The sequence below is a fragment of the Arachis ipaensis genome, chromosome B6 (genome assembly GCF_059453495.1).
Source record: "Arachis ipaensis isolate K30076 ecotype BB chromosome B6, ASM5945349v1, whole genome shotgun sequence".
NCBI classification, from domain to species: Eukaryota; Viridiplantae; Streptophyta; class Magnoliopsida; order Fabales; family Fabaceae; genus Arachis; species Arachis ipaensis.
In genome coordinates, this window is record NC_142441.1 from 15025950 (window position 1) to 15047168 (window position 21219).

At 31.8% G+C, this 21219-nt stretch overlaps 3 protein-coding genes across 6 annotated transcripts; all 3 read right to left on the reverse strand.

Moving 5' to 3' along the window:
* Positions 1 to 1153: 1153 nt before the first annotated feature.
* Positions 1154 to 2332, reverse strand: LOC110263177 (uncharacterized). Its single transcript, XM_021104062.2, has one exon. The coding sequence runs from the start codon at positions 2233 to 2235 to the stop codon at positions 1276 to 1278; it is 960 nt and encodes a 319-aa protein (XP_020959721.1). The 5' UTR covers positions 2236 to 2332; the 3' UTR covers positions 1154 to 1275.
* A 5188-nt stretch (positions 2333 to 7520) lies between these two features.
* On the reverse strand, positions 7521 to 15372 carry LOC107645870 (sugar transporter ERD6-like 5). 3 transcript variants are annotated; one of them, XR_015885682.1, is made up of 19 exons: positions 15008 to 15328; positions 14834 to 14896; positions 14604 to 14693; positions 14455 to 14514; positions 14185 to 14250; positions 14002 to 14067; positions 13825 to 13900; positions 13665 to 13729; positions 13459 to 13551; positions 13254 to 13334; positions 13082 to 13166; positions 12948 to 12991; positions 12787 to 12849; positions 12531 to 12590; positions 12387 to 12440; positions 11977 to 12036; positions 11552 to 11666; positions 10572 to 11336; positions 7521 to 7849 (listed from the first exon to the last, which is right to left on the reverse strand). XR_015885682.1 is itself a non-coding variant. In XM_016349999.3 (18 exons), exons 1-18 carry the CDS (start codon positions 15176 to 15178, stop codon positions 7719 to 7721), a joined length of 1443 nt encoding a protein of 480 aa, XP_016205485.3. In that variant the 5' UTR covers positions 15179 to 15372; the 3' UTR covers positions 7521 to 7718. The 3 variants fall into 3 exon arrangements, 2 of the variants coding, with proteins under 2 accessions (XP_016205485.3, XP_088345523.1); XM_016349999.3 differs by lacking the exon at positions 10572 to 11336 and having other exon boundaries at positions 15008 to 15372; XM_088489397.1 differs by lacking the exon at positions 10572 to 11336 and having other exon boundaries at positions 15031 to 15296.
* Positions 15373 to 15810: 438 nt separating this feature from the next.
* On the reverse strand, positions 15811 to 20885 carry LOC148554695 (sugar transporter ERD6-like 5). Of its 2 annotated transcripts, XM_088489398.1 has the most exons (18): positions 20540 to 20885; positions 20400 to 20462; positions 19492 to 19581; positions 19322 to 19381; positions 19063 to 19128; positions 18896 to 18961; positions 18696 to 18771; positions 18554 to 18618; positions 18315 to 18407; positions 18148 to 18228; positions 17976 to 18060; positions 17823 to 17866; positions 17049 to 17111; positions 16908 to 16967; positions 16765 to 16818; positions 16535 to 16594; positions 16350 to 16464; positions 15811 to 16274 (listed from the first exon to the last, which is right to left on the reverse strand). In XM_088489398.1, exons 1-18 carry the CDS (start codon positions 20708 to 20710, stop codon positions 16144 to 16146), a joined length of 1443 nt encoding a protein of 480 aa, XP_088345524.1. In that variant the 5' UTR covers positions 20711 to 20885; the 3' UTR covers positions 15811 to 16143. The 2 variants fall into 2 exon arrangements, with proteins under 2 accessions (XP_088345524.1, XP_088345525.1); XM_088489399.1 differs by lacking the exon at positions 17049 to 17111.
* Positions 20886 to 21219: the final 334 nt, after the last annotated feature.

Here is a 21219-nt window from a genome sequence, read left to right on the forward strand (position 1 = left end):
ATTATTATAAATTAAATTTGGTTAGTATAGCAGAATCCTGGTTTAGATTTTTCTATTATATTCTTTTTCAAATTTTCCACATCAAAGCATAGTTGATTAAAAACACCTATATACTTGATTGTTGATTGAATATAATTTTGATTAAGTAGCTCACATTATTTGACCAATACTTGTTAGAATATCATAAGGAATAAAATCAGAAAAATATAAAAAAGAATTTAAAAAAATTAATGTAATTTATTAGAATATTATTCTATAATTAGTGTACTCATTAGTGTACTCTTAGTCTATATATTGAGAAGAATTTTATAATCAAGTGAAAAAATCAATACGATACTCTTAAATCTTTTTTCTAAATTATTCTTCTTTTTTAAATTATCCTTCTTTTCTTTTCCTAAACTCTTTATACCAATATAACAATACTTACTAATCAACGGGAACAAAATTGAGATAACTTATCAATGATTAAAATAATCATCAATAATTAACTTAAGAGGCTTAGTATACTGATATCAATTAAAATTTATAATATTGTTAATAAAAATAGAGCAATTAAGGTTTGGATTTAACTCTGACTTTTGTGTTAATTAAGGGACAATGATCCTAATTTGAACTTTACATGGTCTAAACTCTATAGTAATCAACAAAATGAAACTAAAACGACTATTTTCTTTGTTTGGTTTTATGATTTTTCTTTATTTTGTTTCTTTCTAACATAAAACTAAGCTTCAAAATGATAAATACATGAGAATATGAATGGGTGCATACGATGCAGGATGGTCATCAGGAAATTAAAGTAAAGCTAATTGAAGAAAATTAAACGACCGCACCGAATGAATGAATGAATCTTGTTTTATTTTTATTTATTATGATTACCATAAAAGTTAGCATTTTGTGAGTGATAGTAGATATTTTCTTTCTTCACACACTAACCGATACAACAACACATACACACACTGCTTCTACCACTATCTTCTAAATTATTCCTCATCATTTTCATTTTCATCATTAATTTCCATGCATGGATGCTTCCTTCTCTCTGCTTTTGTCCCCTTAGCTTTGGATCGGTATCAAAATTGTGCGTGTGCCACCACCTGTCCTATCTTATTTTAACAATATTTTACTGAAAAACATATGCCGAATGAACAAATTATTTTTGTAATCAACTTTAACTAAGTCTTCTTTCTTCTTCTTATTATGTCTCAATAAACTACTGAATCAACATAGTTAAACTCGGTTACTAAAATAATTTGATCATATAAGATCACCCGTTTCTCACACAATGCTTATTCCACACAGTTGCAGATGTTGATGTCGGTGATCATGATGGTGATTCATATTCATGTTCACGTTCATATTCACCATCTCGTGACACCTCCTCAACTCATTTCCATATCTACTCCGTTGATCATCTTTTCCATTTGCAATTATTACTTCTTGTTCATGTTCATATTTATATTCGTCTTCATCTTCGTCTTCGTCTTCTTCTTTTTCTTCTTCTTCTTCTTCTTCTTCTTCTTCTTCTTCTTGGTTATAAGCAGCATCATATGCGGCTTGTTCTTGTTCTTCTTCAAAGAGAGTACGGTCAGGGATGAGGTGTAATATCAACCGTCCATCCTGCCGGCATGCGTGAAGGATCTCCTGCCGTTGAATTCTAACTTGTGTGAGTTCTAACCTGCCGTCCTTCCTCACGGGACGGAGAAAGAAACTCGGCTGTCCGTTGCGGTTCAGTGATGTCAAAGGCGGTGGAAACGACCTACTCACCTTTGAATTCCTCCCCCGTCGGCTCTCTTTCCGGTCCATATTATTCCTCCTCCAATCAGAAACATCAGCATCATGATTCTCGTCATGGATCCATTCTTGTTCTTGTTGATGATCACAGATGAAGCACCTCTCGTTTGAACTCTCGAATCCAAGACTTTCTGTGCATGACGTCATCCCATCGTCATCAAATCCAATGGCGGTGGATGGAGAAGAATAATGATGATGGTTCATCAACATGGCTGATTCCACAACATTGGGAGGCTTCTTGGGTTGTTCATCATGTTTGGGGAGAGTGAGGAGATCTAATCTTGGTGATTGATGGTGATGCTGTTGAAGTTTCAAGCGAATGTTCTTGTTTTTGAGAAAAGTATTGATCATGGTAATAGGTAAAAGAAGAAGAAGAGACAAATAGAAAAAGAACAAAAATGTGGGAGAAATTGGCTCCAGTGTCATGAGATTAGATGAGAACATATATATAAATAGAACTGAAATTTGTTGTTGGGAATAATAGGAAATAGAAATGAGAAGAAAGAGATGGAACAGTCTTTTAATAGAGAGAGCAAACGGTGCCGGGTCCCACGTTTGACTTATTCATGTATCTTCCATCCATCTCTTTCTCTTACTTTTACTCCCTCAGTCCACCACCTTCACTACAAACACCGTGTTGCCATTATGTTACAATTAACTATTACTTTATTAAATAATATATTTAAAAATATATAAAATAACTCAATTATCAAATAAGCTAACGAGTTATAATTCAAATGATATAAGGTGTGTTTGACAAACTCATTGAAAAAAAAAAAACATGTTTAGACTTTTGAAAGTTTTAATTTTTGGTTTAAACAAATTTTTTATTTATGAACGCAAAAATGATTTTGCATTTAAAATTACGTTTACAAAAAGCAATTATTCTAAACTTTTGCATTTCACCAATGGATTTTTAGCCATCAATATTTAATCTTTATTTACCGTATACCAATTTTATTCTTTATGCATATTATTGTATTATTTATGAAATTCTTATTATTTTTGTTTATATTAACTCTCTTTTTTATTATTTATTATTTATATTTTTTATTAATTATTTATTTGATATTATACACTTTTATAATTGTGATTTTTTTTGTATTATTTTTTATTATTTTTTTATAATATGATTTATTGATCTTATTATTAGGTAAAGTAAATTAAATAAAAAAATTAATTGTAAATAATAATAATAATAAATTATAGCATACTAAACAAGAGTACTAAAAGTACTAAAAATATACTATATAAAAAATATTATAAAAATTTTTTTGATTTATTTCAATCACTACCAAAATAAATATTTAATTTTTTTATTATTTGTAGTACTCTCTAAAATTTATGTTTTGTTAGTTTTAATTAAAAATATTTTTTGCCAATTTTTTTATATTGTTTTTATTTTAGTATATAAATATTAATTTTATTATAAAATTAATTAATAAGATCTATTCAAATTTCTAAATTAAAATAATAAGATAATATACAAAAATTATTTAAGTTGATGTCTATTTTAGTAATTTTTATCTAAAAGTGATTTTGAATAGTTTAATCCAAACAACATTTATTTTATTATAATCCATTTTGATATAAAAATTGTCAAACATAAATTACCTTAACACAAACTTATTTTTTTTTTTATCAAAATCAAATTTGCAAAATCAATTTTGTGCAAACTCTTATGTGTAAATTGCAATCCAAACACACACATAGTCTTTCAATTTTTAACTAAAAATTTCGAATTCGAATCTCACTCTAATTTAAAAGAAAATAAATTATCAAATAAGACATTATATATTTATATATACATATTAATTTTTTATTACTTTAATTAAATAATTAAATATTAGAATAATAAAATGTGTAACAGTGAAATAATTAACTTTATAATAGATTAATAATCAACTTGCATCGTTATTGCACATCAAGATAATTTGTGTGTGTTATGCTGTAAGTCTGAAGAGACTGCGTTTCATTTGTTTATTAGGTGTGAGCTCACTTGCTGGAGTGCATGGCTGTTCGCTCTTGGGAGGTTTTGGACAATGCCAAGTTCTTTAAAGGAGCACTTTCTAAGTTGGACGAATGGTTCAGTGCGAAAAGATGAGAGTTCTTTAAAGGAGCACTTTCTAAGTTGGACGAATGGTTCAGTGCGAAAAGATGAGAGGAAACGATGGTTCATTGAATTTTTTACTGTTATATGGACAATCTGGCAAGAAAGGAATCGTAGAATCTTCAAAAACCAAGAATCTAATGTGGAAGAAATCCTAAACAGGTCTTTCAAATTCTCTAATGAATGGCTTGGTGGTGAACTCTTTGGTTGTTGATGGCATTGTCGAAGATGACTAAGAGTTGTCATGTATGCTGAGTTGTCTGGTGTTGTTAACTGGGTTCATGTGTTATATGGTTTGTTTTAATGCTCCACCTTGTATTGAGCTCTTTACTTCAAAAAAAAAAAAAAAAAAATAATAATAATAATAATAATAATAATGAATAATTCAATAGTTATTTTTTTGAGTTTCGATACGCATTCAAGTATTTTTGTCTATTAAATTTAATTAAATTAATTTAAATTTAATAAAAATTACTCACATAAAATTTATGTAGTAAAGTTTGTGTATATTAGACACTTTTTTTTCTTTTTGCATATCTCTTTTTTTTCGTGTATTTTTTTTTTCATTGTTATTTTATTATTGTTACTGTTGTTGTGTTTTTTTTTTTATTTCTTTCTCTTTTTATGTTATTGCATCATTTTTTATTTATTATTTTTTTCTCTTTACTTTTATATTTTTTAAGAGAATGAAAAGAAAAAAATTATGAGAAAATAAAATAAGAAGAAGAAGATGAATAGGGAATGAAAACAAAAAAAATGATGAAAAAATGAAATAAGAAGAAGAAGATGATGAATAAAAAAACAAAATAATGATGATAATAATGATGACGATGATGAAAATGAGAGTTTGTGTAAAATTTATCCGAAAAATAACACAAAAATTTTTTAAGCTTAATATAAGAAATTTCTAGATGTTGACGTATAAATTTTTTAACAATAACACAAAAAATTTTTTTAACTAATTAGATGTTATTAAAAACAAAAATAGTATCAAAATTTTTTAAAATTAACATTAAACTTTTTCAACTATTGTACCAAAAATTCTCCCAATATATTTTTATTCTTTTTCTATTTTTTTATATTTTATCTTTTTTTTTCTCCCAATATATTCTTCTTTTTCATATTTTGTTATTGATACAAAAATTTTTCAGTATCTTCTATTGTTTTATTTTAAAAATAGAGAATTTTATCATAACAGAGTTGTTTTAAAGTTGAATTGTATATTCCTAAATTCTAATCAACAATCTATTTTACAATGCAATGTGAAAATCAATTTAAATTTTGTATTTATCGTGATAAAGTTGTTATGTTTTATATAACAAATTTTGATATTTTTTTATTTCTATGTTTTATATGAAAAATTCAATACATTTTTCTTCTTTATTATCATCATATTTTTTGTGTTATGTTTTTTCATTATTCTTCTTTTTTATAAAATAAAAAATATATGAACAAAGAAGATAAATAAGAACAAAAAAATTATAAGAAAAAAAATAATGTCAATAATGACGATGATTAAGGTGATGATAAAAAAAAGAAAAAAATCAACTGAAAAAAAAATAAAAAATAAAAAAATGTATATATCACGATTTAATTAGACTTAAATAAAAAATAATATTATATATTTAAATTCTTTTATTAATTAAATTTAATTAAATTAGTCTAACATAATAAAAATTAGTTATAATTAATATTATTTTAAATTTTATTATTTAATTTAACTAGACTTTATTTGTAAAAAAATTTAAATATATAACATTATTCTCATTAAAATATTTTAATTGTCTAGATTTACTGTTGTATTTTGGATTCTGAGCATTTTGGAAGAAGATATATTCTTTAACGGCATGGAACTATCTTCCCTATATTTGAGGCTACTATTGGGATTACCAGGGACGTGCCTAAACTAATTATAGTTATGTGGATAAATTGTTCTTTTTATCTCACGTGTTTGTTATTTTTCAGGTGTTTTGACGTTTTGCTAGGGTAAAAGAAGGAGTTGAATTTTTTGGGTTAATAGTCGTCTCTAATAAATTATTTATTTTTTAAATTAGTACTCAAATGATTATTTTAGTTACATAAATTAAATTGGTCTTTTCATCAATTAGATAATGCTACGTCACATTAAATAACAGGTGACATGATGATATGATAGGTTAATACTACGTGTCACAAGATAATTGGTTGACGTATCAGGTCAGTGACACCTAGCACGTCTCGTATCGCTTGACATGTAAAAAAATTATTTATAATTAAAATAGCCCTTAAAAGTCCATACGTAAGTCATTTACATATCTAAAATTTTAAAAATTAATCAAATTAGTCTTTATATAAATTTTTTTAAATTTTTTTCATAATATTAAATTTAAAATACTTTTTTATACTATTAATTTTAATTTTATTTTTTAAATCTTAATAAACAAAATTCTCTTTACATAAAATAATAAAAATAATTAAATTATTATAAAGTTATTTTGATATTTGTATTTTGAAATTGTGTATTTTCAAATTGTAATTTTTTTATAGTGAATTTTTTTTAAATGAGTTTATCAAATTATTATTGATTATATATTAAAAATTTAATATTTTGAATCTCACTAAATAATATAGTAGTTATTTTAAAATTTAAATCTTTTAAATTTTTAAAATTATAATTTATATTATTGTATATTTATATGATAAAACTGAATAATTGAAAAATTGAATTGTAAGATCACTTGTTCAAATTTTAATATTTTAATATAGTTTTTTTTAAAATAGCTACTAAAATTATTTAGTAAAATCTAAAAGATTAAAACATTTAAAATAACTTCTATATTTATTTAGTGAAATCTAAAATGTTAAAACTTTTAGTATATAATTAATAATAGTTTGATAAAATTATTTATATAAAACAATTTCACTAAAAAAAATTAGAATTTGAAAATGAAAAATCTAAAAATATATATGAGAAAATAACTTTGTAACAATTTAATTATTTTTATTATTTTATTTGAAATTTTTTTATTAAGGTGTAAAAAATAAGATTAAAATGAGTAGGATTAAGAAATATTAAAAATTTAATATTATAAAAAAATTTATATAAAGACTAATTTGATCAATTTATAAAATTTTAGAGATGAAAATGACTTATATTTATACTTTCAGGAACTAATTTGATTATAAATAAATTTAAGACATATCAAATGATATGTGACATGTCGAGTGTCACTGACCTAATACGTCAACTAATCATTTTGTGACATGTGGCATTAACCTATTACGTCATCATGTTACATGATACTTAATGTGACACGTCATCATCTAACTAATAAAATGATCAATTTAATTTATATTTTATCTTTCCGAAACTAATATTACTAAAAAAATTATTTGAGAATCAATTTAAAAATAAATAATCTTTTAAAAACAAATTTAACTATTAACCCAAAATTTGTCAGTACCCTCTAAAATCTAAATAGAAGATAACATACGTTTTCCAATGTACCCACATGACATGAGAATATCTATTTAAAATTATGCTATAGCAAAAATTACACTTTCGTTGAAGGTTGAATCCACATACAAGTACCAATTGGAATAACATCCTACTATGTCTTAATGGAATTAAATCCTTTAATTTATCAAATAAACAAAAGGAAAAATTAAAATTGAAACTCATGAATAGCTTGCAATTTTGTCTTAAGTGATAATTCAAAACGTAAACTAATTTGGCACACCACCTTGACAACAAGCACTAGCATTTGATGCCGGATATAATTCTAAGAAATTATAATAATTTTTAACCTAATGATAAATATTTGATCCAAATTACAATTCATGTCTTTGTTGAAAATGGATTGAGAGATGCTTGAATTTCTTCTAGTGTACGGCCCTTGGTCTCTGGTACTAATTTTGCCACAAATACAACGGTGAAACCACAAATGCCACAGAATATGAAGAAAGTTCCTGCCCAAACATAATACATTAAGTAATTAACTTCACATATAAGAACTTCTTTAACTTTTTTTTTTTGGAATTAAGAGAAAGCTCAACACATTAAAGTGGAGCAAAACAAGCAAACATAAAAATATAAACGCTACAGACAAAGCAACCAATCCCCTTACACCTTCAACTCAGCTAACAACTCCCGAAAACATCACAATCATACCACTCTTTGTAACTCAACACCGTCTTTGTTTGAATGGATTCAATATTTTCCCGTGCATTCTTGAAAATTCTGGCATTACGTTCCAACCAGATGTTCCAGATCACTGCAAAGAACGCCACCATCCACTGCTTCTGTCCTTGTCTTCTGCCGATCATGCCAATCCAACTCCCAAAAAGATCTTTCATGGTTCCAGGGGTAACCCAAACACTACTAAAGGATCGCAACCAGTAGCACCACACCTGCCATGTTACCTCACACCGAAGAAATAGATGCTCAACATTTTCTACCCCCTTGTGGCACAGGACGCAAGTAGTATCACTATGAATATCAACTCCTAATCTAGTCAATCGCTCCTTATTATTAATGCGACCAACTAGCACAAACCATCCAAACAGTTCAATTCTTGGGGGTACCAAGCCGTTCCATATTGCACTTGTGAAGCTATAGCTCGTGATCTCCTCTGACAACGTCTCCGTTTGGATTACCTGCATAAAAGACTTCGTGGAAAAGACACCTGTGTTATCAAGTTTTCATACCACAGTATCCTCATTTTCAGGTGACATCCTCACTGGCCTTAGTCGCTCATGTAGTTGATGTACCAGTTCTAGCTCCCATTGGAACAGCTCCCTCCTCCATTGAAAGTTTCATATCCACTCTAACCCATCCCAAAAACCACAATCCCCAATCACAAAATTTTGTTGGCTTGAAACAGAGAAGAGTCTTGGGAAATTCACTCTCAGTGGACCACCCTGAACCCAATTATCTTCCCAAAACCGGGTTTTCCTACCGTTGCCGACTTCCATTGCCAAACCATTAACCATTTTATCTCGCACCCTTTGCTCTTTGATATTTAGCTGGCAGATGTCCTTCCAAGGCCCCCTTTGACCGGTACAGACTGATTTGCTAGCATTATATTAGGGGACAATTTGTTGTAAGAACAGACAATCTTTTTCCACAACGGGCATTCTTCCTTTGAAAACCTCCACCACCATTTAAACAGTAGTGCTGTGTTCCTAAGCACCACATCCCCCACCCCCAAGCCCCCAGCCTTTTTCGGAGCCTGTACCAACTCCCACTTGACCAATGGGATGCCATAGGTACCGTCCTCCTTACACCACATAAAGTACCTTTGTAAAGCAATGAGCTTGGTCGCCACCGCCCGTGGCATCTTATACAAGCTAAGGTAATAAATGGGCAAGCTATTCAGGACTAATTTGATAAGAACAAGCTTACCTGCTTTATTCAACACCTTCGCTTTCCATAAACTGAGCTTCTGTTCCACCTTATCAATGATTGGTTTCCACGTCTTTACCAACCGCGGATTAGCTCCCAAGGAAATCCCAAGGTATCGCACATGCAACTCTTTCTTTTGACACCCTAGTAGGTTACATGCACGCTCTATCCATTCCTGCTCATAGTTCACCGGGATCAGATTCGACTTCTCAAAATTAATGTTCAGCCCAGACATCAACTCAAAACACCGCAGCAATCGCTTATAGTTCACAATTGTTTCCGTCTCTGGCGGGCAAAATAAGATTGTGTCATCTGCAAATTGTAGGTGCGACAACTCCACATGGTCCCCCCTACTAGTAATGGCGCAATGCGCCCATTCCTAATGGCTTCCCCCAGCATCCGATGCAACACATCAACGACGAGTACAAAAAGGAGAGGAGATAGGGGGTCTCCTTGTCTTAGTCCCCTTTTCCATCTTGAACGGTTTAGACGGTGTCCCGTTCACCAGAACAGCATAGTAGCCGTGGTAACGCACTCCTTTACCCAATTCCTCCACCTTTGGCCGAAACCCATCTTCTGTAGCACAATATCTATAAAACTCCATCGTACTCTATCATAGGCTTTTTGAAAATCCAGCTTGATGATAACCACTTCCTTTTTACGCGCCTTCAGCCAATGGACTGTCTCACAGGCTATGAGTGCTCCATCATGAATTTTTCTACCCTTTACAAATGCAGTCTGAGTCTCTCCTACCAACCCCGGTATCACAGGCCTCATCCTCCTCACCAACACCTTCGAGATCACTTTATACAGACAGCCCACCATACTAATCGGCCGAAAGTCCTTAAAACCTCCTTTGCACCTTCAACCTTTGGGGCTAATGTCACCCAGGTGACATTCGCCTCTGTAGGTAACTGCGCACTTCGGAAAAATCCCAGTACAGCTGCACTGAATTCCGGACCAATGTCATCCCAGCACTTCTTTATGAAGTTCATATTATACCCATCACTCCCTGGGACCTTAGACGATCCGCAGTCCCACACTGCCTCCTTGATTTCCTCCTCTGATGGCATGACCTCCAATGCCACAGCCTCATCTCCACTAATCTATTTCACCAACCCATCCCTGAAGCCAATCCTCGGAGCATATTCCTGCCTATAAAGCTCCTTGTAAAACCCCCTAATGGCCCCTTTAATTCTCGCCTGATTCCTCACAAGTCGACCATTTAACATCAGAGCTTCAATCCTATTAGACCTTCTTCTAGCTGAGGCAATGATATGGAAGTACCTGGTATTCTTGTCCATGTCTGCCGAATGCTGAGATCGAGACATCTGCTTCCAGTGAATTTCCTTCCTGACGTACCATTTTCACAGAAGCACACCAGCGCCTTACGTCTAGCCTCCGTTGTACCATCATATATCCCATTACTCACTAAGTTGTCCAGCCTTGTGATCTCCTCCTTAAACATTCCCAGTCTCTTATCCATGTCCCTAAGGTAGCGTTTGGTGGAGAAACAGAGACGAAAAGACTGAGACTGAGAGACAGAGACTAAGAGACAGGGATTAAAATAAATCTCAATATTCTGTTTGGTGCAAAATAGGAGACAGGAATTGAAATAAGAATAAAACTCTAATTTAATTTGCACAAAGGGTAAATTTGGAATTAATTAATTGAAATGAAAGTATTTTAGGTATAAAATGTTATTAAAGTTTCAATCTCCATCTCTAAAAATTTCAGTCCCCTGTGTCCCTACTTTTTGGAGGTACTGAAATACTGAAATTTTAGAGACAGAGACAGAAATTTTAGTACCAATCTCTGAACTAACAAACACGATACTGAGTCTCAGTTTCTCAGTCTCTGTCTCAGTACTTCAAAACAAACGCTACCCTAAGTATTATTGTGCCAATGCCGCAAAGGACCCGTTAACACCTTCAGCTTCCACATGAATTGAGCATCTCCCAAACTTCTCCATTCATTTTTCACCATTCGCAGAAAACCTTCATGCGTAAACCAGGAATCCAGACTTCTTAACTTTTTTATTTTTCCCTTCAACTAATACTCCATATTAGTCTCTAAAAAATTTCAATAAAACAATTTAATTTACAACAAATGTTAATCACCAATCAACCCTAAACTTTTATTTCGTTAGACAAATTGATCACTTCCTGCGTCAAATTTATCGTCTATACAGAGAGACTAATTTGGGAACTTTAAAAAAATTTTAATGGGATTGATCTATGTAACTTTTTACCAAATTTATTTTTTACCTGTTGAAGTCCAACTCATAAGGAAGTTAAAGGCATATGACACAATCCAAGAGCACAACCAACTAACCAAAGTCACTAGGCTTCCAGCAGACCCCTTTACATTTATAGGAAATATCTGAAACAAAAAATTCTCCAATTAATCAACCTTAATGCTTACTATTTTAATGATAGATTTGTTTGTATCTATCTCATGATAAGAAATTATACTCCATCATTAGAGCATATATAAAATAATAATGGCGAAATATAAATACTAGATTATGATTTTTCGAGTTAAATTACGACGAATGTCTAGGGTTAAGGTTTAGTTGAATCCGACTTCATCAAAATTAAGTTTCGTTAAAACCTAACCCTAAACATCACAATCTAACAATTTTCTCATAGTTTTTTTCTTTTGGCAGTAGTAGATTCTGATAAGAAACTACCTCAGACATTATAACCCATGGGATTCCTCCCATGCCAAGAGAGAAAGATCCTGTATATACCTGTTCATCATAAAATTAAAATGTAAATCATTGAACTACCTTTATGTATGGACTGACATGTATATTGGTTTGAGTGAAACAAACTTTCTAACGTTAGAGGCACTGTGAAAAGTTCTAGCAAGATTATGTGATTGATAGTTGATACCTGAGAGCTGTTAGATGAAAATTTAGTCAAATCAGTCAAATTATTTAACGGCTCTCAGGTATCAACTTCACGTGAAGTCGACTGCACCTGAGTTTCCACCATCCATGTTTCGTTATCAAATTAAATTGATACGTTTAAGTAAAAATTAAATCAAATCAAATAAGAGTGTTTTACAACATAAGTATTTTCACTACTAAATCATTACCAGTACACCAGCAAGAGCAAGAATAGGACTTAGATCTTTCCATTTATGTAGGTCCTGCATATGACAACCGTAATTAACTGATTAATCTCAGCAAAACTGAAGTGAAAACAGAACTTAATGAAGCATAATTGCAAATCCAAGAACCAGCAAAAGGAATGATAGGGCCACAAGTAAGCATCCGAAGCATGTTCCCGAAGCAGAGACCTGTATGCAAGAACTTAATAAGCTTTTGGATTCAAAATTTTTACAAAAAAATTCGGTTTCTGTCTTTATTTTCAGTGTTTTCTGTTTTCAAGATATTGCTTTAAAACAAAAAAATAAAAGTAAAAACAATAAAAATTCAGGCTTTAGACAACCTTGAAATGAAAATCGAAACTAAATAGGACCTAAACCTTCTTACCAGCAAAAGTGGTCGTCTTCCGGATTTATCCATCAAAAGTACTCCCAAAATTGTCATTGGAATCTGCAAACACAAAAATATCCAAATAGTGTGCACTGTGAAGAGACTAAGACATGAAGAGAAGACTAATGAAAAAGAATTGTATGAAGATAATTAAGGACCTGAACAGAAACCATTGCTATTGTTCCAATACTTGCTGAAAACCCTGTCATAGATAAGAGTTTTTGCTTTCTTGAGAATTGTATTACTATAACTCTTAATATTTTCATATTCATCTTCTCCTACAGCGACGTACCAGCAGAAATGAATATAGAACCTGCATAAAAAACAATGCCATTAACCCCTCCAAACTGTTGCAGTATCATTAGGCCAACACCTACCTACATCAAGCAACAAGATACAGTAAGAGTGTGCAAAAGTTAAGATAGAATTCCAAGTAAATCTAACTTCGAAAAATGAAAGCTCACAGTAAGTGACTTCAAATACTGCAATTGAAATAATCCAATAATGCTAGCTTCTGAATGCTGCTGAAGTGCTTCTGTATAATCCTACCAAAACAGTGCATGTTAGTGTGTTAGACTTTGTGGTATCTTTTTCCTTGCTTCTTTTGCTTTCTAGATAGATTGTAACACACGAGTTTAGCACTCGAATGAACAAACGCTTGTTATATACTCTAATTTCAGTGGCCTCTTGAGAAACATTGGCATTCTCTCCCCTAAGGCGCTGTAAAGAATTTTCGCTCCCCGCCAAGTGACCAACCTTTGCCTGCAGAAGATTGTAAGTATCGGTGACATTTCGCAACTCCAATCATTTTAATAAAAAGTGAAGAATGATTAGTTGCTTGTTTGAATGATAGTAAGCAACTAGGAACAACTAACCAGCCACCTAGGAGACTCAGGAATGAAGGGTAGACTCAGAACCTGTGCACTACAAGGAATGATTCCTGAGACAAAGATGAAAAACATGTGAGTAGCTTCATCAACCCAGTTGTTTGATTTCATGTTTTGTTAAAACAACACCAGAAAGAAGGTCATTTACCTATCAGAGCCAAAATCCTCCAATTCAAGAATGCTCCAATAAGATAAGTTAATGATACCCCACAACAAATCATAAGCTGTCAACATAATAATAAGGATTTGGAATAAGCCAATGCATGAAATATGTAAAACATGATGCAAGTAGAATGACATTTGAGAGAATATTTTATCACTTTACCTGATGAACCGTGGTGAATCCTCCTCGGAGATTCTTCGGTGCTACTTCTGCTACATAAACTGGAACCTGTTATGTTATATAAAAGGGAAAAAAAATTATTTGTGTTTCTTTTGACTTGATCAGCTGAATGCAATTTGAAGTTTGAACTGAAATTATACGAAAGTTTATGAATCTTAACATTACCACATAAGATAGAAGGCCCATTCCACACCCTACCAACAATCTTCCAATGTAAAGCCACCAAGCAACCTTCAATCAAGCAGCAAGTGTTAAATACCAAGAATCTTAGCACCGGCACAGATTCTTCCATCCTTAATTGCATTTAAGGACATTGTGCTTGGAATATTGCAAAAAAGATAACTAAGATTATGCAACCTTCCTCAACACAAATTTCTAGTAAAAGGCATAGCTAGACTAATTCGAGAAATGAAGTCGAAAAAATGACAAACCTACATTTGAGAATGCTATTGCAAGCCATCCCAAGATGCAGAATACCTCTGCAAATCCCATTGCCTGATTTGCAAAATGCAAAATAACAAAAGAACATCAAAATAAGAAAGTTGAGTAACTAAACACATAAAATCGGAGAAAAAGAAACTTACAACTCGACGTCCAACACAATCTGCTATTCTACCACTGACAAAAGCACCAATTATTGCTCCAATTGTCAATATTGAACCAAAAAATGAATACTGCATACAAGGAAATACTTATGTAGATAAGCTTAAGCGTTTTCTGTCACAATTCAAGCATCTCATTATAGTTAACAATTGAACTTCATCTCAATGTAATGATGAAAAGAAGGTTGTGATTCAAATTTAAAGGTTCAAACATCAGCAACTTCAAGAGTGAGTTCATCCATGATTCCAGATTGAGCAGGTGATGAATATCCAACCTGCAAAACCAGTCAGTGACAGTGATTAATAATTAGTACTATGATACTGAATTCTGATGATGATTTTTCCAAACTCAAACCAAAGAGTGTAAATGGGAATTTATTAAATACAGCAGATCCGAAAACGTAAGAACCAAAGACAGCAACAAGGGTGGTGAGTATGAGAGTAGCTGGCATGGAACAAGTTTCACTCTGCATCATCTGTTTATCACAGGTAATAACACCATGAACTTGTGATTCAGTGTTGGAAAGCAAAGGAGTCCATGATTGGCTTGGTTCCATGCTCTTACTGTCCTCCAAGATTGACCAACCTCTCCTGCACAAAGAAGCTACACAGAATTTCAAGGTTATGACAGAAAAGATAATGAATCAATCAGTGATGGAGTGATAGTGACTTGTGGATGAGTCTTGACTTGAGTTGAGTTAAGATATTTATACAATATATCTATCTAGTAATAATAAGAATCATGGGGTGTATTGACTAGTTCTTCATACCCAGATTTATACATAATTCCTTTATTATTTATTTATTTACTCTTGTTGGATATATTTAACTTCTTTTCAGAAAAACTCTGAAAGTGAAACACAAACGCCTCTTCCTGTACTTTCTTTGTTGTTGCATGGTCTGAGGAATTGACAATGGAGTTACCATTAATGACGGTCCAATATGTAGATAAAAAGAATGTTTCAACTTAATCATTATAGTTTGTTCGAATATTCTGTAACAGATTTCAGGATTTTGTTAAACACACGACCTCATACTCAAAAATTTGGAAGACTTAACTACTGAACTGTGAGTTTATTTCGAATGTAGTAATATCTAGTTAAATAATTGTACATAAATAACTATATATGTATGTATTGATAACTACCTAGTGTCATTTAAAAACCAAAAAAAAAAAAATGTATTCCTCGAAGCAATATTTCCATGACAGTGTGACATTGAATTTCTAAAATCAAATATTTATAGACCAGAAATATTACATGCACTACTTTTGTGCACATCTCTCTAATATTCTTTTCATATTTTGTATTAAAAGTGATTGATAAAAAGTGAAAAAAAAAATTTAAAAATTGTTTTTTTTATACCATAAAAAGAAGGTATACAAAAGAAGTATACACAAAAGGTGATACACACATCATTTCTCTTTATATATTATATATATAAGGTATGAGTCTTGTTGGTTGCTTCCTTCATGCAAACTTGTGTATATGCCTTTCAAGCAGGGAGAACCAGAAAACCAAATTCATTTCTTTGTAGAATATGAATTCAAAGAAGCTTGAATTTGTTCAAGTGTGCGCCCCTTTGTCTCTGGTACTAATCTTGCAACGAATACAACTGTCAACCCGCATACGCCGGAGAATATGAAGAATGTTCCTGCCCCAACCATAACAAATTAACAACCAACTTCACTCATATATTTTAATACCTCACCAAGAAAAGGATTCATACCTGCTGAACTCCAACTCATGAGGAAGTTAAAAGCATATGAGACAATCCAAGAACACAACCAGTTAACAAAGGTCACAAAGCTTCCAGCAGAGCCTTTCACATTAATGGGAAATATCTGCACAAATAATTTATTGTTATATATGATTAAGATTCTCAATTCTCATCTCATAGTAAGAGGAAGCTACCTCAGACATTATAACCCACGGAATCGCCCCCATCCCTATGGAGTATGATCCTACATATACCTGCTCATTATCAAGATTCAAATGTAAATTACCTTTAAGAAAGATAACAGTTTTATATTCTTCTTCCAAATTAAGTCTTATTCATGACTTTGAATCCATTTGAGTTAGATACTGAAACATTGCATTTAGATTTATGAGATTTTCACACTCTAGTCGAAGATTCGTATTACCAGTACACCAACAAGTGCCAAAATTGGACTGAGTTCTTTCCATTTATGTATGTCCTGCATATAGGTAGTAGAACTAGTCAAAGAAAAGAAAATGAATTCATGCCAAAGAAACTTACTAGAGCAGATTCTGTAATTAAAAGAACCTGCATGAAGAATGATAGAGCAGCAAGAAAACATCCTAAGCAGGTTCCCACTGCAGAGACCTGCATAATAATCCAACTTTTGGATTTAGAATCTACTGAATGCGCCACAATTAAGTACAAATAAATGTTCAATCTTTGTACCAGTAGTAAAGGTCTTCTACCAGATTTATCCATCAAAAATACTCCCAAAGTTGTCATTGGGATCTAAAGCACCAAAATGATAGGAATCGTGTCAAGAGACGTGGGAATGAAGGGTACATTCAACAAAGGTGGCATATATCTCATCTTATCGTATATGGCACTAAGTAGACAGAAATAATAAAATGGATAAAGTACTATTTTGGTCCTCAACATTTGAGTCAAATCCTAATTTAGTCCCTAATGTTCTAAACGCCATATTTTTGTCCCAAAAAGTTTCAAATGGGTTCAATGTTGTCCCACAGTTAAATTTGACACAAGTAGTTAACGGAGTGAGTGACGTGGATGTTAACAAATATTATTCTTAAGTCACATCTTCTTCTATGCCTTAGAAAAATATAACTAAAACCTTCTTTTAACACTTCTTCTAGATCTCCTTCTTGTAAAAAAAAAATCCAAAACCTAGCAATCAATCATCAACCCTCATAATTAAAGGAAAAGTTTTTACGTTAGTGATCGTTGGTGAGTTGACTTTACTTACATACTAAAATTGACTGTTATTGCCTCTTCAATATGCTAATTATTCATGTCAAATTAAACAGTGGGACAACATTGAATCCATTTGAAACTTTTTTGAACTGAAATAGGACGTTTGAAACTTTTTAGAACTAAAATAGGACGCTTAAAACGTTAGAGACTAAATTAGGATTTGGCCCAAATGTTGAGGACCAAAGTAATACTTTATGCTACTTAAATTGTGAAACAGGAAGTATAAACCTTAACAACGACCATTGCTACTGTACCAATACTTTCCGAAAAACCTGTCATAGATGAGAATATTTCTTTGTATAAATAATTTTTTAAGTATAACATTTGATACTCAATTTTAAATGTCGTTAGATAAAAGCATAAAGAAAGAGTAGCACATACCAGCAGAGATAAATATAGAATTTGCATAAAAAATAATGCCATTAATCCCTCCAAACTGCTGCAGTATCATCAATCCAACTCCTACCTAGGCAAGTAACTAAATATTATGAAGTTTGCAAACAGTTAAAATAAGCTGTAGATGACACAAATTGGTTTAGTTAAGAGAGCTCACAGTAAGTGACTTCAAATACTGCAACTGAAATAAGCCAACTAGGCTAGCTTCTGTTTGCTGCTGAAGTGTTTCTATATACTCCTGCGAGAAGTTAATTTACAAAGTGATGTCCCGGTTATTGTAACCAAACATACTCAACTTTTAATGGACAAAAACTTATTATATACTCTAATTTCAGTGGCCTCTTGATAAACATCGGCATTCTTCCCTCTAAGGTGCTGCAAAGCAGAATCACTCTCCTTCATGCGATCAACCTTTGACTACACAAGATTGTGAAGCAACAGTTATGATACTTTTTAGTCCAACTATGAGAAAATATTGATGAGAAACTTCAGTTGCATTGGCATGTTATGTTCCAACCAAGACAGCTCGATCAAGAAACTGACAGCATCTAGCACCCACTTACCAACCACCTAGGAGAATCAGGGATAAAGGGAAGGCTCAGAAGCTGTACAAGACACGGAATAGTTCCTGAGATAGAAACAACATCGATGTGAGTACTATGCATAAAGTTTGTTTATTGACATTAACACCAGCACCAACATTACCTATTAGAGAAACAACCCGCCAATTCAAGTTTGCTCCCATTAGGTAAGTTAATGACATCCCAATACATATCATCAACTGTCAAAATGATACCGAATAGGGATTAAAATATGCTTACACACAAAGCATGCAAAACATAAGCGGCACACTCGATAAGAATAGAACAGCATTTAATAGAATATCAAGTGCAGCTGTGATCTACCTGATGAACTGTAGTGAATCCCCCTCGAAGATTTTTGGGTGTTATCTCTGCTACGTAAACCGGTACCTATTATGGAAAGGGAACTATCCATTTGTATGTGTTGGATGACACTGAATACAGTTTGAACTGCAATGATGGCAAAATTATTTACATGTCACAATAACTACCACATAAGATAGAAGACCAATCCCAAATCCCACAAACAATCTTCCAACGTAAAGCCACCAAGCATCCTTCAAAGAAGCACCATATATTAGATATCAACAACTGAACTAATGGAAATGCTGTGAATGAAGACATTCAACTCAAAGAATCTTCATGCAACCCTTTCATTAATTATATCTCTAACTTCATTGGTTTTAAAGAAAAGCAGCAATTCAACAAACACTTAGAGCTCAATATATGGGAATGAAATCAATTTTATACCTTCGCGAATGATATGGCAACCCATCCAAATATGCAGAAAACCTCGGCAAATCCCATGGCCTTCATAGAAAAAATAACATAGCATCCAAAATGAAGTTCATTAGTAAAAGATTACAAGTGAAAGCTACACCTTTGATATATAAAGAAAACATAAAATTGGAGGAACTTACAAGCCGACGACCCACATAATCTGCTATTGTACCACTGAGAATGGCACCAATCATGGCTCCAATTGTCAATATTGAACCAAAAATGGAATACTGCATGAAAGAATCCAATGATTAAATACAAAAAGATAAATATGAATGTTATCTAGATCATTTTCTATTAACAGTAGATGTAAGCTCAGTTGTAATTAGTTAGTCATTTTAGCATATGATAATTAGAATAAAAATTAGTTTAGCTTGTTAATTATTTAATGTGTAGCTGTAATTAATTGTAGTAAGGGTACATAAAGTGTAACCATCTAACAAAACAGTGTTTTAGTTTTTTTTTTTTATTCTATAAAATTTCAAGAAATGAGAAGAGTTCATTTTCTCCTTCTCTCTCAACCTTCACTCTTCCTCTCTCTTCTACTTCATCAAATCATCAACATCACAGCTTGAATAGCTCGAGATTTTCTTCAATGAATATGAATATAAGATGAGTTTAATTGTGATGCATGTAAATCGTTTTAAAGTGAATACCCCATCCGGCCCTGACAATTATCTCGAAAGGACAACGAGGCCTCCAAGAAAAAAAAAATACTCAATCCGGCCCCAATTATTTTTTTTGTGACTGATTAGCTCCTGTGCCAAAAAAAACAACATTGATTTTTTTTAGCACAGGGGCCTCGTTGTCCTTTCGAGGTAATTGTCAGAAACTGGATTGAGGTTTTTTTTTGTCAAGGGCCTCGTTGTCTTTCTTGTAATTGTCAGGGCTATTTTGGATTTTTCTCCACGTTTTATACATAGCCCAATCAATGTAATATTGCGTGGTATTAAGTAATTAGATGGAAGTGTAAAAGTACTCTATACTCATAGTGCATCAAAATTATATTCATTGAAGACATGTAAATTAAGAGAGTTGAAAGAAAAACCTGGGCGAGAGCAAGATTGAGGTCATGCATGATTCCAGATTGTGAAGGGGATGAATAACCCACCTGCAAGAACAGAACTCATCAGTGTGAATCTGTGATGATGGATTGGACAACAAAGAAAAGAAAAGAAAGGAAGTTACAGCAGAGCCAAACACATAAGAACCAAGAACAGCAACAAGAGTGCTAAGCATGAGAACGGTGGGTATCGAAGATGAAGATGAAGATGAAGATGATGGTCCCTTATTAGCCTTATGAACAAGAAGAGGGATCGATGATTGCCATGTTTCAGAAGTAGTGCTGTTACGCTCCATGGTTCTTTGTCTCTGTAATAAGATCTAAACACGCACACACACACAGAGAGAGAGAGAGAGAGAGAGTTACAGTTAATGAATCTAGAAAACTATGAAGTAGACAAAAATGGTGGTCATCTTCACCAAAACTGGTGCTGCTAATTTTTTTTTTTTTAGTTTTTTCATCAGAAACAATAAATTATATTATTATTATGCACACCTTCTATACTATTTTATTTTATTTTATTTTATTTTTCATCATTAATTAATTTATTAGACGTATTAATTATTAACTATAGTAAATATATATCAAAATCAATCATTAAAATATTTATTAAAATATAAAATATATATTAAATATAAATTCAATTATACATATACATATATTTATACAAAAATATAATAATTTATTTTAATAATTAATTTTAGTATATAAATAATATTTTTTATTAATTAAAAACACATCATGTCTTATCATAACAATTTTTTTAATAAATAATTTTAAATATTATTTATCAAAAAAATTTAAT

What these genes read in the sequence shown, in the direction of transcription:
- LOC110263177 (XM_021104062.2), bottom strand. Translation starts at nt 2,235, where the DNA reads ATGTTCTCATCTAATCTCATGACACTGGAGCCAATTTCTCCCACATTT.
- LOC107645870 (XM_016349999.3), bottom strand. Translation starts at nt 15,178, where the DNA reads ATGGAACCAAGCCAATCATGGACTCCTTTGCTTTCCAACACTGAATCA. An exon ending in TCACTCTTGAAGTTGCTGAT is followed by an intron (nt 14,694 to 14,833) that starts GTTTGAACCTTT and finishes CCTTGTATGCAG; the next exon opens with TATTCATTTTTTGGTTCAAT. An exon ending in GAAGACGACCACTTTTGCTG is followed by an intron (nt 12,591 to 12,786) that starts GTAAGAAGGTTT and finishes TCTTGCATACAG; the next exon opens with GTCTCTGCTTCGGGAACATG.
- LOC148554695 (XM_088489398.1), bottom strand. Translation starts at nt 20,710, where the DNA reads ATGGAGCGTAACAGCACTACTTCTGAAACATGGCAATCATCGATCCCT. An exon ending in TTGCCATATCATTCGCGAAG is followed by an intron (nt 19,129 to 19,321) that starts GTATAAAATTGA and finishes GCTTCTTTGAAG; the next exon opens with GATGCTTGGTGGCTTTACGT. An exon ending in GTAGAAGACCTTTACTACTG is followed by an intron (nt 16,968 to 17,048) that starts GTACAAAGATTG and finishes ATTATTATGCAG; the next exon opens with GTCTCTGCAGTGGGAACCTG.